The sequence below is a fragment of the Elaeis guineensis genome, chromosome 3 (assembly GCF_000442705.2).
Source record: "Elaeis guineensis isolate ETL-2024a chromosome 3, EG11, whole genome shotgun sequence".
In the NCBI taxonomy this organism is placed as follows: domain Eukaryota; kingdom Viridiplantae; phylum Streptophyta; class Magnoliopsida; order Arecales; family Arecaceae; genus Elaeis; species Elaeis guineensis.
Genome location: NC_025995.2, coordinates 87,944,673 through 87,962,127, shown reverse-complemented (window position 1 = coordinate 87,962,127; position 17,455 = coordinate 87,944,673). Strand labels below are relative to the sequence as shown.

General features: G+C 35.7%; 1 protein-coding gene across 5 annotated transcripts; it reads left to right on the top strand.

The window, feature by feature from the left end:
• Window positions 1-513: 513 nt before the first annotated feature.
• LOC105041827 (ubiquitin-like protein ATG12) lies at window positions 514-17,225 on the top strand. 5 transcript variants are annotated; one of them, XM_010918871.4, is made up of 6 exons: window positions 514-1,883; window positions 2,027-2,085; window positions 8,691-8,759; window positions 8,846-8,908; window positions 11,637-11,672; window positions 16,909-17,225. In XM_010918871.4, exons 1-6 carry the CDS (start codon window positions 1,850-1,852, stop codon window positions 16,966-16,968), a joined length of 321 nt encoding a protein of 106 aa, XP_010917173.1. In that variant the 5' UTR covers window positions 514-1,849; the 3' UTR covers window positions 16,969-17,225. The 5 variants fall into 5 exon arrangements, with proteins under 5 accessions (XP_010917173.1, XP_010917174.1, XP_010917177.2 ...); XM_010918872.4 differs by having other exon boundaries at window positions 515-1,883; window positions 16,930-17,225; XM_010918875.4 differs by lacking the exons at window positions 11,637-11,672; window positions 16,909-17,225 and adding an exon at window positions 16,550-16,902 and having other exon boundaries at window positions 688-1,883.
• The last annotated feature ends 230 nt before the right edge of the window (window positions 17,226-17,455 follow it).

The window sequence follows — 17,455 nt, the reverse complement described above, 5'->3', positions numbered from 1 at the left end:
TCTGTTTTGGGTTGGATTTTTTTTCAGTTTTAGATTTGAATACCGATCTTATTTCTTCTTTTTTGATTGTTTCCACCATTAGTGCTTGTTGCCGAGGCTTTGGTTTGATTCTTTATGATGGCCTATAGCCATGGCCAGAACTCCAACCGTCGGAAGGCCATGGATCTTTGGGCATGGGACGGAAATTCATGTTACAGGGAAGTTTGATTTTTGTTCCACCATCGGCCGCTATCATCACCGACCATCAGCAGTCGTGGTTGATTCCGGCCTTCAGCCATTATCGATCGCAGCTGCCGTCGACGAGAAGCGCCCCTATAATAATAGCAAGAAGGGAGATTGGTGAATCCTTATTCCACCGGGTAAAGAAAAAGAGAAAAGAAAATGAAAAGGAAAAGAAAGAAAGAAAGAAAGAAAAAAAAAAAAAAAGGAGAGAGATCTCAGTGGAGAGAGAGAGATTTCTCTCCCCTCATTTTCTCTCTCCATTTTTTCACTCTAGATTTTTTTTTTCCTCTCCATTGTTAGATCAAGTAAGGGCTTTCTTCCAATGATTTTGATGGACTCTAGTGAAGGGTCTTTGAATCCAAATTGAATCTCATAGGGGGGCTTTGAACCATCATGTTGGCCGAGCAGCATATCTACACCATCCGAGTCTTTATCGAGTATCATAAAATTTAAGCTTTATTAATTTCTATTAAGCCTTTATCTCTCGAGTGATTCTCATTAAATGAAGTTACTTGATTGAATTGATCTCTGATCGACAAATGAAATATTAGCCTCCACTTTGGTTATTGCCAAATACTATCAGATTTGATTATTCTCAATCTTTATTGAATTGTTTGTATCCTAATATAATGATATGATTGCATCAAATTATTTTGATCGGACCGACTAGAAAGACTACTAAAGATTTATAAGAGTTTTTGAAGTTTGATTTCAAAAACTTAAATTTTTAGAAAGAGGTCTCATAAGAGTAATATATATAATAGAAGGCTACTAAAGATTTAAAATTGCTTGTTTACGCAAAACATTGCTTGTTGGAGCAAGAAAGCTAGTGCACCAAGTTCATAGTCAGATAAACTAGTGGGGTGAAACATAGCTGAACGACTACAAATGCCCGAGCCCTATCTTTGAGAGTTTAGGTTGCATAATAGGAGAGACAAATGCAAAAAAGGATTCAATCTCTCATGACATGGTGCATCTATTTGCTAGCAAGTAGCTAGGGTTACAAACGGGTTAGGGTGGCTATGGCTCGATCCTGAGCAAAGATGCTGGTTCATCTTTTTTAGATTTAAAAATAAGTCTTTGGATTATAGTTTGCTACATCAATAGGTACTGATGCGTACAACCATATGATACTATATTCGTATTCAATATCCATCGATGGTATCAAGATGGCATCAATATGAATCTGGTGGTAGTAAGATAGCGAATCTTGCTTTGAATAATATTTGCAAGCTGTACTAGGCTAGGACTGCAAACAGGTTGGGGTGGTCCATGAACAACTTGAGCTTTGGATCATTAGATTGATGACTTGTTCAATTGAGTGCATTGTATCACAGAAAATGAGCCAGGTCTGAAATGTGCTGCATGTGGGCTGAACCTGCCAGTTTTATCAGCAGCTCGGCCTGGCTCCAAAGGTCGCTTTACGGTTCGCTCTCGGACGGCCAAATCCTTGCTCTTCTTCTCTCCGACGACCTCCATCCCGAAACCCCTCTCCCCTCCGACGAGTTTATCCATCCGCATTCTCTGGGCCCTCGCCCTCTTGCCTCCGTCGAGCTCCATCCGTCGTGGCCGCCGCCGCCGCCGCCGCCGTGACCGCTTTCAAGTTTATCTCCGGCGCCCTTCGCTCATGGCCGCAGAATCGCCGATTTCCGACCGAAAAGGTGAACTCAAAGAAGAGAATTCGTCCCGTCCTCTAAGCTTTTAGGGTTCCGATCTGTTCTCCTTCTTTTTGTTCTCTTCCCCTCCTCTCTCTCTCTCTCTCTGTTTTCATTGCTGAGTGCTGACCTTCTCCTATTGCGTGCAGTTGTAGTTCACCTGAGGGCGACCGGCGATGCTCCCATACTCAAACAAACAAAATTTAAGGTACCAATCTTATCTCCTTCTTGTGTAGCCTCTAAATCTCTCTTGCTTTCATTGAAGCAGTTGTTGAACATCCTGATTTGATCTTTTCTTTTTTTGATTTTTTTTCCCTCCTTTTGCAAGAAAGCAAAGGAGAGGTACAAAAGAGGGCAAATTTAGTGGTAACTTATTGAAATTTCTTTCCATATTTAGAGAAGAGAGGGAACAGAAAAGGTTGGGCTAGTTGCTATGCGGGAATATCTCTTGATAAACTTGATATTGTTTTACTTATTAATATCTTTCCATTACATTTTAATTTGGCAAGGTTCAGAATGATGGCTTGATGACCAAAGGGAACTTGAATCTGACATCAAATCTTAAAGAAATCCAACATGTCGTTGCTTCTATATGATGTTGATGTGTGTGCAAATATGTACAGATTTATGTGCATGATGAATAATTAGTTGGATCAACCATTTGAAAAGTTTTGTAAAACTGATAAAACATTTGCTAAATATCATATTGAAATTAACAACTTGATTTGATGATATGAAGTGTCAAGGAATGTCATAAAGTGTCCCAAATATCCACACAAGCCAAAATTTGGTGTATCCAGGTACAATTGCATGAATACTTTCCAATGGGGGACCCTTTCATGAGAAGTTTGTAGATTGCCAAGTGTGAAATGATGTTAATGGAGTTTGAAGGGATCTTGATAGGTGTTGAATTCTTCTCTCGTAAATGAAAATCATGGGAAGCAGGAAGGTTTCAGCTGATATGCATGTAAAGTTTGAAGTTTGTAGGTGTAAAATTCTTGTTGCTAAATAGAGTAGTTGATTTTCATAGACTCGAGAAGAGTACCATTTTCTATATTGATTAAAAGTGATAGAAGAATTGAAGTAGATGGACTGAGGACAGGACAATGAAATTCATAGAGAAGGGATTCTTGCGGGATCTTTAAAGTGAGGATAGAAGACAAGGATGTGCATTAGAGAGGATGGGTGGAAGTGTTGAATTTCTTTCCTCAAAGACAAAGAGAACTTATGATGGATGTCCTTCGAAGTAGGAGGAATTAAATGATAGAGGTGATGGGTGGAGAGCTCTTGTCACTTCAAGTGAAGATGCACCTATTAAGGTGTTGAATTCTCATGCGGAGAAGTGAAGTCGTCTCTAGAAAGAACTACGCAGGTTCTACTTGGTTTTTTTGGTCATATAGTTTTTGTTGGGCATATGAGATTGATTGTTTATAGGGTCTTTTAGATATGTTGCACATTGATTTCATTTAAGTAGGGAACAGAGAGAGATTCTTAATTTGTATTTGAATTCTTAAACACACATGTATACCACCCCAAAATCGCCAACACCATAAAAAGAAGAAGCAAAAAAAGAAAAAAAAAGCTTATTTTCTTTTTCTCAGTGTCAAAGCAGGTGCAATGTTGGGATTGAGATGATCTTTAAGGAAGAAGAAGAAGAAGAAGAAGGCAGACTTCTTCTTCTTCTTGTTCTTCTTTGTTATGAACAAGCAAAGGTGGTGTAGTTTAAGTATGTAGTACTGGTTCTAGGTCATTTCCTTGAAAGTAATATACAACTTATGAGTTGCTTGCTTTGGAGACACTAGAAATTAACTGGGAGCAATCATGTAAATAATCATAGTTAAACATGTTTTTGTGATACTTGCTGAAATCTTTTTTTGCCAAAGATATTAATTTTGGGCATGTTTTACAAGGTGAAGCATGTATGTACAGCTGAAGACTAAATGAAATCGCTTTAAATACCATAGTGTGACCTTTTTTCTCAAAAGAAAAGAGATATTAAAGAGAAAGCTGTATAAGGCTTGGTTGCCAGAATTGGGAGCAGATATGGGTGAAGGCAGGGAAGCAGATATTTTAAAAACGTCTGAAGTAAGAAAGCACTTAGGAAGTGGGTACCGATTTGAGATTCCACAAAGATTATGAAGTGGGTGCATCATTCTAGGTGGAATATTCTAGCTTATAAGGCATGGGGGTTGTGTGACATTGCGCTAGGTAGTGGTGCCCATGACTATGCTGTTCTATATCAGTAAGTTTCAGATGACTAGGAAGAAGGAAAGGTAAATCAGTTTAATTAGTGCATGTCTTTGAATGACATTGAGTTGAGGCAATGAGAAGCCAAGACATTCTATTTTCAGCTGGAAAGGAAAACAAAGCTTCTCTCTTTCTCCATCGTGCGAATTGTTTAGACCATGTAGATTGGTTTTCTTGCCATTGGCAAATGCATATTTTAAGGAATACTATTTATAAGAAATATAATTATAGAATTTGTGGTCTGATGCTGCTAGGAAGTTGTATGTAGATATTAGGGAAATTGAGGAAACTCCCTGAAGGTGTAATGCTTTGATCAGTGCTTATTGCTCATATATTAAGAGCATGCCTGATATTACCTAACAAAAGTGCTTATGTGACTCGTAAAGCAAATGTCTTAAAAATGTTCGATAACATTATTTGAAAAGTGCTTTCACAAGAAGAAGCCAAGTAACACCAAACATTCCAAGTCACCGGATAAGTTGTATCAAGCAAAGAAAGGCCTTGAAGGACCATATAATCGACATGAATGACAATCATTAAGGTAACACTAAATGTCAAATTAGTAGTGCTTTGAACTTATTTTTTCTGTAGATAACATCATTATGTCAACAGATCATGATAGAAGTTGGATTGAGTTGGCTATTAGTTGCATTCATGCAATCTTGAGAGTCAGAAAATGCCTACCAATTGGAGAAGTATTTTAGTACATATATGAAAGTAATAGTTATGTATGAACTATAATATGAAAAATTGTATCGGCATTTATAGAAAAAATTTTGCACCACACCATGAAGTTGTTACAAGCGAGGGCAATAGAATAAAGTTTAAGGTCAGTGATAATTTTTTGGAAAATAACATAGCATTAAACTAGAAAGGCTAATCATCAAGATTATTTCTTTGTCTAGATATTTGATAAAAAATACAGAATACAAGCAAAATCTATTCCTCCTCCCTCTTTTATGGGGTTTACTCAGAGAAGACATATGATATAGTTACACTACAGGTTATTTGGTGAGTATTAAGAAAGCGTATCAAAGGCATATTGAACTGTTAGCAATATACGTAGGGAAATTACATGTGATAACTAGCTGTGGTTAGATGAGATTACGGCTGTGATTGAGGACTTAAGTTTCAGCCAAAACTGATCCATTTTGGGTAAAATAGATTAGTTTCAGCCAGAAACGACTTGAAACTGACTGAGGTGGTTTCAACTAGTTAAGTCTGAAATTTATTATATGTGTTATTCTTATTCATAATATTGTAATTTAATATCATTATGATGTTATTTTTACATTTATTGGCTGTCATATGAAGATTTTGGGTGTTAATATGATAGATTGGCTTTGTTTTTTTCTTGGTTAGGAGATTGGTATTTGAATGCTTGAAACAAATATAAAGTACTATTCTGAATCAATGGAGGAAAAAAACCAGATAACTTGCACAATCACACATGGACATATTTGAAGAGCCATTTGAAAAGAACATATAATAGAAGTATTGAAGAGAAAAGGAGAAAAAAGGATGTGAATAAAATTTTCAAGTAGAAGCCTTGGACATGCCATAGCAGGCCATAAATTTAAAAAAAAGTTTTAGTTCCGTACTTCTTGATCTGATAAATATGCAAAGCTCCAATTCTATATAGACCTCAAAATGAATTGAACTGTGTTCATATTTTCATTCATCTTTGTTAATAAAGCTGAGAAAGCATATGGATTAGCAGGAAAACTGAACATCAAAATATATACCATCTTCTACTATCATCCAATCTATCAGAAATTATGTTTATGTAAGGTGAAACATAAATGCATTTCCCTGCCACAATTGCTTGGCACAGAAACTACCCAGGTGCATAGCACAATTTACAGCAAAATTACTTGGTGCGTTCCAACCCCCATAAGCTATGCCACAATCACTAAGCACAATTATAATTTTTCTGTGACAACTTGCTTAACATGACCTCAGTAACAACCAAAAAAGGAGCTCAAAGAATAGTCTACATAACAACTCCCAACAAAAAGATAATGATAATAACAAAGCACAAAGAGAGTCATCAAGGTAATATTGATCTACTTGCCATGGTCTTCATCCTCCTGTAGTCTTAGAGTCATTAAGCTGGCCTTCGGTTTGTGATATTGCATCTGAATATCAATTAAATACTTTTCTTATTAAAAATTAGATGGATACTATAAAAATAAAAGAGATACATAGGAATCTCAAATTAAGCAGCAAAGACTTACAAAAAGAGTTATTTTGGGGAATACAATATTGACATAAACTTAAACCTGCAACTAGAGAAGATGTTTAGAATGAATTAGAACTAGGAAGAAATATGAATCAGGGAAAACAAATTATACTTACAGCTTCTTACTAATAAGATTTATATTAGTAAATTGTAAGAAAACATTGGAATAACATTCCTGGCTCAATGACCAATTCCTACTAAATTTTTTTACTATGATGGGAAGGTAATTTCCATCAAATAGTTCTTTATTTTTTCAGCCTTTTATGACAATTAAAACATTTTATTTGTGGCTATTATTATCTCATTCTTTTGCTAAAATATAGTTTTTCAATTTGAACAAGTACTGTATACCTGGCCTTTGCCATTGGCTATGATCAAGATAACAGAGGTCAAGGTTCATCTTGTAAACACAACTCTTTGGATTGAGCATTGATATGTATTTAATCTGCAATTTGCAGCAAACATTTTACTAGTTTAAAGCTGTCTCTCTGAAAACAAATCATATATAAAAAAAAAGATATCCTTCCAATTGTATTTCTGAAAACAAATCCAAAAGCGTCACATAAAATTCTGTCAGGAAATAAAAATAAAAACTAAGGCATCAAGATTTTTTGCATAGCTAAACTATAACTGAAACAATTTCCATAAAATTCTTTCAGAAATAAAAAATAAAAACCAAGGCATCTAGATTTTTTGCATAGCTTAACATTATGAGCTGAAAGAATCTCAATTTTACATTATGTATCACAGAAAATATTGCACCATGATCAATACAGCAGAGCTCAAGGTTTGTAATATAAAATTATAAACACAGTACTCTGAATTAAACATAGATATTTATTCAACCTGCAATTTGCTATAGCCAGGTTTTTACTAGTTTAAATCCAGCCATTGAGTTGAACATTTTAGTTGTGCTGAAGTTTGATCATCTTTCATGAGCCACCAATAAAATGGTAAGAGAAATTACAATACTTCTACTTCTTGTAGCCAAAATCATATCTAAAAAGATACACTTTCAATTGTATTTCTCATGACAAAAGAGTCCCATAGAAATCTGTCAAAGAAAATAAATATAAAAACTAGGGCATGTAGTTTTTTTTTTTGGATAGCCAAAGTTACAAGCTGAAAGAATTTATATTTTACCTTATGTATCACAGAAAGCTTTGCCTGACACAACACCTTCTCAAAGGAGGGGGAGGAGGATTGTGGAAAAACATGAATAATTATTCCACAAAACCTAGAAAAAGACACCAGGAGACAAAAAGAGAATTTCAAAAAAGTGGACCTGATAGTTCAATTTTAATGCATTTTTTTTGTTAAAATAAGTCAAGAAATCGATAGAGTAGGAAGATGTAAATGAGGACACAGGGATTCATGTGTCCTTTCACTAGTTGGAGAAAGAGAGGGAGAGGGAGGGAGAAGGATGGTGTCACTGGTCACTGTCTCTTTGGAATCTGTACTACATAATGGAGAAGGGGAGAGGTAGCTGGAGGGAAGAAGGGTATTTAGGAATATTGCAAAAAGGTTTCCAACTAGTCTTTCTATGGAAGGGTACAAGAATTATTGTAAAACAAATTAATTTCTGGTGCTCTGGAAGGAGCAAAACCTGCTTTAGCAATAGCAGTTTCCATTGCAGAAACTGAAACTTGGAAAGGCTGAATGGAACCAAAATCTTAACCGAGTTTTAAAACCTTGGTTCCAACGGGCTCAAGGCTTGTATCTCTTACAGCAGGTTACAAACAAACATACCGCCAATGCTGAGGAAGTGCCAGGATGTATGTTAGTTTATACCTAGTGTTAATTGAGAGAACATAATTGAACCGTAAATGTAGAATATTGATGAAAATTTAGAGAACAAGTTCCAATTGTTAGCATAACTAAATAAATGTATATGGAATGCACTTTTAGTATGATAGGGACAAAAATTGTACCCCAATAGATTCGGTAGACACAAGATACTCTATTTGCACCGAGGATGTATTATGCAAGAGAGGTGGAAGATAATTTCAGTCTAACTTAAGCTTTCATGTAGTGTTCGTATACTTCTGTAATATAATTTCCATTAGCCTCATAGACTAAAGATATTGATTTTCCAAGACTGTAGTGACATCTACAATGGCACATAACTTGTGCATTGCATAGGCAACGAGGATGAGGTGGATGTTGATAAATCAAAATTAAATATGATGGATCCTTTACAGTTCATCTAATGACATTAAGCTGTACTGAAATACTGCAACTTCTAGCTCACTAGGAGATGTTACACATTCAAGGCTACTCAAAAGAGTTTGTACGAGCTAACTTATTAATTCTTTTGCTGGCAGATTGCTGGTAATGACAACTTCTGTAAGGTCATTGAATTTCTTCGTCGTCAACTTCGTAGAGATACATTGGTATGCATACTGTCCTAGAAAATTCTATGTATCTTGATGTACTGTCTAGATGCATAATTACTGATGGCTAGTTGTTTGTTCAACAGTTTGTTTATGTCAATAGTGCATTTTCACCAAACCCAGATGAATTGGTGATTGATCTATACAATGTAAGCCTTCTTCCCATCTAAGTGCCACATGTTATTTGGTTTCTATGAAATTATTTTGATGTTTGTGGCAAACCATATTTGCAATTCCACATTCTATAGCTGTGAACTCATGCTTATATGACTCATGCTTATATGTTGATTATGATGTTTTATGACATACTGACACTAGTCTTAGTTGTATATTTAGTCTTTTATTTGTAATGTCGGTTTACTCTCCAACAAGCAAGTAATGCAAAGATTCAGTTTTGCAGAATTGAAGCAAGGTTTCAAGTTCTAGTATCGGGCCCTATACTGCTACCTTACCAGCATGGTATGGTATAGTGTGCCCATGTACTTCCACTAGTATGGTATGGTATGGCATGACAGTCTATCACACTAATCTTATGTCATTTCCTTATAGGATCAAAGCCAAAACCTTCCATCTCCATAGTGCTTTTTATTTATTATATGTTTTTAGTACCATATAGAATGTCAGCATTCGGGTTGTCTTCATGGTTGTTGTCCAAGCAACCATATCCACTCCAAATTAGCAGTTGGTAGGGAGAAGCTTGATAATTGCATTCCAATTGTGAGATGGATTTTCTTCATTTCTGCACATATAATCTTAGTGTCTAGATAAATCTAATTTCAACAATTCATCCATAAAGCAGCATATATGTGAGATAACAGCTCCATCAGTCAGATTTTTTTTGTGTTAGATGATCAAAACGATCTATTTAGATTATATCTAATCCACATATGAGGTAATTGCAGCTAATGACCTTTTTTTCATTTTTCTCTTTTTTTATTTTTTCTTTTTGGAGGAGGGTAGACAGTTTCTGACTCCATCCATGCAACAATCAAAAAATAGGGAATGAAATGACCCATTTAAGATTTTTTTTTTTTTTTAAATCTCACTTGCAAATCTGCACTATGTGCTATGGTTTATTTATGTAAGAAATGCTAATGCACCTTCTATTTGGGTTAGCAGAACTGTGGTGTCAATGGGTAGTTACTATTAGTTATGCTTTCTCAATGGCATGATGCTGACAAACCAGCTGCTCTATATCCCTCCTTAAAGTTTGACAAGCTTTTAATTCCATAAAACTAAATGTGAGAACTCATATATGTGATACAAACATTCAGCCTCCCATATCAGCTTAATGGATTTACTCATCCTGTCAACAAAATTATCTGAATCTTGCTTAAGCCAAACCTTTAGATTTGGATGCCTAGGGATAAACAATGGTTAATGTCTGCAAGGCCACCGCTTAGTTTCAACATCTGAGAGTTCTAGTTACCAGGGAGAATGACAGGCCAACACTTCTCCATAGCCATCAGAGTTCAGTTTTATGCAGCCTTTGATTTAGACCAACAAACATGTCTTGGGTATCTTTGCTATGTAAAATTCACCTTGCAACCCCAATATAAAAGTGCCTGGCTACATTTGATTGCTGGTAATCTACTGGCTAAGGCAGGTTATCAGCCTAACCAGCCAAACACACGCAGGCAAGTTAGGGTTAAAGTTATTCAGTCAAAGCCTCTAAATTCCACTTAATCTGGTTGACTTTGTTTCATGGGGGAGGGTGAAATAAAGTAAACCACCAATATTTTTCTTCTCTCTTTTTACTTTTTCGCTTCTACAACTTTATCCTACTAAGGCTGTGTTTGGATAGTAGTCGAAAGATGGACAATATAAAGTTGTCCAGCTAATTAACCGAAAACCATTTGAAAGGTTTGAATAAACTTATTTGGTCATCGGGTGAAAAAGGTACTTAACCAGGTTACAATTATTTCAGGTAAGAGAGTGAAATAACTTTAACCACCAAAAGCTCTCTTCTCCTCTCTACTTTATTACTTAATTCAACAACTTATCTCACTAGCTATAGGGACACCAATCAAACAACAAATAAAGTTAGTAGCTAGTTAGCTGGTTAGGGAGTGAGTTTTTATGGATAAAGTTATTCAAGGAGTGGTTAGATATTTGGCAGCCAAAAGTAGCCAAATGCAGGCAAACTTGGAAATGTCAACTAGTTTCAAATGGTTAAATCTTTCTGCCCCCTGATGAGCTATTCAATATCCAAATGCAGCCTTAGGGAATATGGCTTGCAGTTTAGGATGCTTGCTTTAACATCATGTATATGCATGATTAGTTTAACAAGAAAAGTTTTATGAAGCTTAATGTCACATCTCAAATCTGGAACATAACACGATCATGTTACCGAGGGGTACAACTCATGATAACACGAAGCTAGTTAATCATAATTTTAAAAATAAAAGATCCAGTCATCATCCATTGAATAGTTAAATAAATACTGGTTCAGAACAATTAAATCCAAATAAAGATATCAAAACTCATATCTCAACATTCATAAAATTATTGACTACAAGTCCATAATTGACCAATAAATTAAAATTCAGCTATAAAAATTTTAAGCTTGCTAGCGCAAATCCTTAAGTCTAGATCATCCTCTATTTTTAATCTTATTCATTTGTAAAGAAAAAAAAAAAAGAAGAAGTATAAGCTACACCAACTTGATAAGTTAAAACCTACACTTCTTTACTGAATCAAGCTTCATTATGAAAATAACATGTATTATAAAGATAAAGTATTTCATAAAAATATATAATAAAATAAGTCATAAAGCCAATCATACGTGCATGAATCATGAACATTTCATAAATATATGATGATTTATAAGTTATTTTTGTCATGTATTCATATCATATTCTGAATCGTTGCTCACAGATATTTGCGCTGTGGTCACTTTATACCTGTGACAAGGTCCGTATTCTTAATCGACAGAGTTTTTATTTCATATATCAACTTTATGTCCATTGGTAGGGCCTGTATTCGTATGGATGCTAGCTTCGGATGTCGATTTTTTCCAACTCTAGGGATTCATACACAGCCTTTCAAATTTTTATATCCTTTTCTTTAAAACATATATATACACGTATGAAGATGAAAAACTATGAAAGAGCATAATCAGATTCATATTTCATGATATGCTATTTTCATTAAAAATATTCATGAAACTACTCTTCATAATAAAGCATAATCTTCATAATACATATGCTGATCCTTTTATTTTAAGAAAACCATGATATCATCAATAGTAGTCAATATGTATAGAAAATATGATAATTTGAAAATAAATAAGGAATGTAAGATCTATTTCTCTATTTTTTTTAGACCTTCAGAATTCACTAGATGAATTTGCTAATCCTATTTAAAATATTAAATCATAATTATTTTTTTAATGAATTTAATAAAATTAATAATAAGAAAAGAGACTATTGATCAGGTGATAGCGTTTAGTGACTTCGGATGGGTCGGGTCTAAGTGACTCAATCAATGAATCATAAGGTATGGACTCGATCAAGGTTGAGATCGATCAGCAGGGCTCATTAATAATGGATTTTAAATTAAGACTAGGGTGATCAGTTCGATAGGTTGCTCGGGTACCATGGCAGTCTCGGGCCTCTTTGGGTCAAATTGGATCCATAGTCAAAGGAACAATACTTTGAATCGGATACTTGGTCAGCTTAAATAGAGAAAGAGAGAGATATAAGAGAGAAAGAGAGCTAGTCCTCTCTCTCCTTTTCCTTTTCTTTTTTTCCCTTTTATTTTCTTCTTCTTTGGCTGCACATGGGAGGAAAAGGGTGTCGTGGTCATGATTCGGCAGTGCAATCGGAGGCCTGGCAACAAACGGTGGTGGACTAGGGGATGACCAACAGTAAGGGGTCGACCAACAAAAGGACTGAAGAACAGGGCCAAATCGAGGCCCTTTGCTTGATTGTCATTGGGTCCCAGCCCACTCGTTTGCGATTAGGGCTTCGATGCAGGCCAGAGGCCAACATAGAGAAGAGGTCAGTGGCTTCGACAATGAGTGCCAGTGGCGGATATGGCTAGAAAAAAGAACATAGAGATTGAAAAAATAAGATATTTTTTTCTTGGTTTTCCAGCGAAACTGGTGGTCGGCAATGGTGCCTAAGGCCATAGGAAGAAAGGGAACAAAGAGGAGGTGAAATCAGAGCCTTACCTTGGCTTCTACAGTATCTTCAGCTCCAAGTTCCAGTAGGTACAGGGCTAGAAATTTATGAACTCAAGGGGAGAACAAAAGGAGAAATAAGAGGGATGGGTCATGGATGGGAGGCATTTTATAGAGGATTTTGTAGGGTTCTGCTGGAGTCCGACGGCCCTGAGAGTCCGATTCCCATTGGCACTCGTTGAAGAAGAAGACTGTCATGCCCCAACAATCGAGAATATAATACGACCATGCTATTGAGGGGTACTGTCCTCGATAATGCGAAGCCAACATTCATAATCTTGAATAAAATAAAAGATCCATCATAAATAAAATATAGTAAAGAGTTTGAATTCAAATGATTAATCAAATAAATAAACCAAGACAATTCATAGCATCTAGATCCAAATTCAAATATCAAAATCTATGTCTCAAAATTCATAAATGGTTAACTACAAGTCCATAATCATCTAATAAAATAAATCCAACTATAAAATTTTCAAGCTTGCTGGTGCAGATCCCCAAGCGTGGATTATCCATCATCCCTAAGCTTATTCCTCTATAAAAGAAAAAAAGAAGAATAAAAAAGTATGAGTTATACTAGCTCAGTAAGTAAAATCTACACTTGCTTACTGGATTTAAGATAAATTTTTCTATAATAATGTATCATTATGAAAATAATAGATATTGCAAAAATAAAGCATTTCACAGTATAATAAAATAAGTCATAAAGTCAATTATGCATGCATAAATTATCAGTATTTTAGAAACATGATTTATAAGGTTATTCTTATCATGTATCCATATCATATTTCAAAATATTGCTCACAGATATTCCTGCTATGGTCATTTATACTTGTGTCAGGGTTCTATTTCTTAATTGACAGAATTCTTATTTTGTATACCAACTTTATACTCATTGGTAGGGCCATATTTCTTAATCGATCAGGTTCTTGTTTTATATGCCAACTTTATTATATCCGTTGGCAAGGCCATGTTTCTTATGAATGCTAGCTCTGGATATCGATCTTTTCAATTTTAAGAATTCATATATAGCTATCTAAGAGCTTTTTAAATCTTTATATCATTTTTTAAAGCATACATATACATATGTGGGAAAACGATTAAAGACATGATAAGATTCGTGCTTCATAAACATGCTATTTTCATAAAATATATTTATAAAATTACTTATCATAATAAAACATATTTTTTTATTTTACATATGTTAATTCTTTATTTTATGAAAAAGATGATTTCATCAATAGCAGATTATATGCATGAAAAATATGATAATTTAAAAATAAATAAGGAGTGTAAGATTTATTTATCTCATTCTCCATAGATCTTCGGACTTCATTAGAAGAATTAGCTAATCCTATATTAAATTATCATTAAGTTTCATTCGATGAATTCAATAAAATTAAATAATAATAAAAAGAGATTGTTGACCAGATGATCGGTTTGATAGACCGCCCCAGCACCAAAGCGATTTAGGGGCTTCTTGTTGGGGTCAACACGGGTCCTTAGAATAGGAAGATATGACTTGATTTTGAGGCCCGTGGGCCTTCTTAAAGAAAGTGGGTGAAAAGAGAGAGTGAGAGTCTTCATCTCTTAGAAGAGGTTATGGAGATCGAAATCATCGGGGATCATGCTCGGCAGTCAAGGAAAAACTCGGAAATAGGGGATCCGACCTCCTTTTTTTGGTTTTTTCGGCTATTGGCGGGTCACCAGCAGCTATGACATTGCCATGGAGGGGTGGTAGGAGGTCGGGCTATCCGACTAGGACTCCGGCACCAAGGGACAGTGACGCCAATGGCCAAAAAAAGGAGAAAGAGGTTCAGCCAAAATAGTAATTTTTTTTCATAATTTTTTTGCGAAATCAATGGCTGGCAGCGGTATGTAGGGCCATGGGAAGAGGGGGAAGAAAGAGAGGAAGGAGGGCCGGGGCTTTTTACCTTGGCTATGGGGGTCTTCGCCTCCAATTTTCAATGAACTCGGTGAAAGGGAGATCACTGGAAACTAGGAGAAAGACAGAGAAAGAAGAGAGAAGAGAGTTGGCTGCTTGGGATGGAGGACTTTAGCGGGTAAGGAGGTTCTTTTTATAGAGGAGATTTAGGGTTTTGATTGCCTTAGACTTTCGATTATCTCCAAAGAAATCGGAGAGATAGAAGGCTCCTTCCAGGAGTCTTCTTTCCTCCTGATTGCTTGCGCCCAACAAAATTGGGCCGTGGCCTGGCTGGTCAAGTGGACTAGGCTGGGCTGGACTATAACAAAGACTCCCATTGGGAGTCTTCTTCAATTTTTTCTTTTGGAGATTTAGTCTGGCTTTGTGATGGACTAGTCCAATGGACTGGGCCACCCCACTTGGCACCTTGGTAAAATGGGACCTGGCCATCACACTTAGCACCTTGGTAGAATCTCCCATTTTTTTGAGCCCAAAGATGCCAAACTAGAGGCCTCAGTGCAGTCCAACTAACAAACCAATCTGATGTTTCCTTCTAAAGAGTTTCAAGCAGCTTCCACTTCTTGGGACAACAAAAGTCTTCTAATTGGACTCAAACTATGTTTGACTCTACAAACTTTCCAAATTTATATCGAGAAGAGAGAATTAGATGGTCCCTATCCTCCTTCCAATGATTACACAAAACACATCATCAGAATGAATTCTCAAAGCATTCAACCAGGTGTTATGGATTCCTGGTCCAAGATGGCTCTGAAGAGGCAGTAAGTTAGCTAATGAATACTTTCAAGAAAGTGCACCATATGATGCCATCATATAAGGTTTATTTAGTGCATTGTATGATGCTATCCATAAGGCATATCTCTTAGCCCATCATTAGACGTATACCAACCATTAGCTTGAGGGGCTGTTTAGAAGTGTGGGCATATAATCTTCACCCTTCAGATAACTCCCAACCAACTGGGAGTTGCTGAGCAGATCAGAACAACCAAAAAAACAATGGGATCGTGGGAGGCCTTTGGAGCTGGTTCCCAAAATTGAGATAAGGCTAGTGACTAAAAAGTTGATACACACAGTCCTTAAAAAATGGGGATAATGGGCTCTGCAGCCACCTCTGGTTCATCAAATATCTTCAACCGCTTGCTTAAGCTCTTAAGACTTGCTCATGAGTGCACAACTTACCTTTCGACGGCTTAATTCGACATCCAAAGCACCCTATGATAATGGAAACGCCACCTCTTATTAGAATTGGTTCATGAATCACCAGAAGAATAGGGTTTGTCTTGTTAAAACAAATTGTGTACTTAACTTCTATTCTTCTTCTTCTTAAAAGAATTTGAGTATGGATATTCTATTTATTTCCCTTTTAATTTTTGAACCATGCTTCAATCTGGATCACATTATACTGGCTGATGTGCTACTGGGTATCAGTTTACATCGTTGCTGGTCTAGCTTGTAAGATAACTGGTACTGGCATCATATTCCCTGACATAGTGTTTTGTATTTTCTTTAAATTTTTTATATAAAGAAGTGAGTCTCCATCAAGATACTGTCTAAAGTTAGGGACTCAGATTTTATTTTCTAGTTCAGTAATGTGTGAATGTGTTTACTTCTATCATGAATCGACACCAAAAATATAACCCTTCTTTTTCATTAACTATATTTCAGCTTGATCTGCATCTTTTTGTGTGCACAAAGCCATAAGAAAGAGTTGGGCAATATTCAAGCAAAGCATTCCAACATCAGGCGATCTATTGATTTGTGGTGCTTTGATTAAACATTTGAGTGAATGATTTCTCTTATAAATCTGTTCGATTATCAGATGATAAGGGAACACTAAAAAGTTTTAACCATGCAAAGCTCATACTCTGTGCTAAATCACCTCTCCCTTCATGGTCTTGATGGAATGAAGCCTTTGTAGGAACTCTTGTGGAAATTCACTGCCCAGATTTAAATTGGAATTATATATGTTTGTTGAATCTTTTACTGTGAGTTTTACAATTTTCTCTAATATTAACATCTAACAGAATTTTGGGTTTGATGGGAAGCTGGTGGTCAACTATGCGTCCTCCATGGCGTGGGGCTAAGAGAAAACACAAGGTGGTCTTCAAGCTGGATTTCTAGCTACTTGCCCAGGGAAAGATAAACATCTTTCTTTTCTTTTCTTTTTTTGTTGGGTTGATGATTGTATAGTACATATTGGCTTCAGATGAATGATGACAGAATCCAGTTTCTGAGATGTATGAATTGTACTGCTTGCAAGTACTGTTTCTTCGTAGGAATGGAAGTTGAAAACACCATTCTTTCTATGAAATAAATATTTTTTATTTTCCACTTTCTGACATATATGAGTTGTACTGCTTGTAAGTACTGTTTCTTCGTAGGAATGGAAGTTTAAAACACCATTCTTTCTATGAAATGAATATTTTTTATTTTCCTTTCTGAGTTGGTTATGATGGTTATTCTTTGAGAATTGCTGATGTTTACCCCGAAAAGAGAGAAAGAATTGCTAATGTTGCTAGCACTGACTGATATTTATCTAAAGCCTCAAGAAACTGATCAAGCTATATTTTG

Coding starts and splice junctions, on each gene's coding strand:
- LOC105041827 (XM_010918871.4), top strand. CDS start 1,850: ATGGCCGCAGAATCGCCGATTTCCGACCGAAAAG. Junction 1,884..2,026: donor GCCGATTTCCGACCGAAAAG/GTGAACTCAAAG, acceptor TATTGCGTGCAG/TTGTAGTTCACCTGAGGGCG. Junction 8,760..8,845: donor AACTTCGTAGAGATACATTG/GTATGCATACTG, acceptor TTTGTTCAACAG/TTTGTTTATGTCAATAGTGC.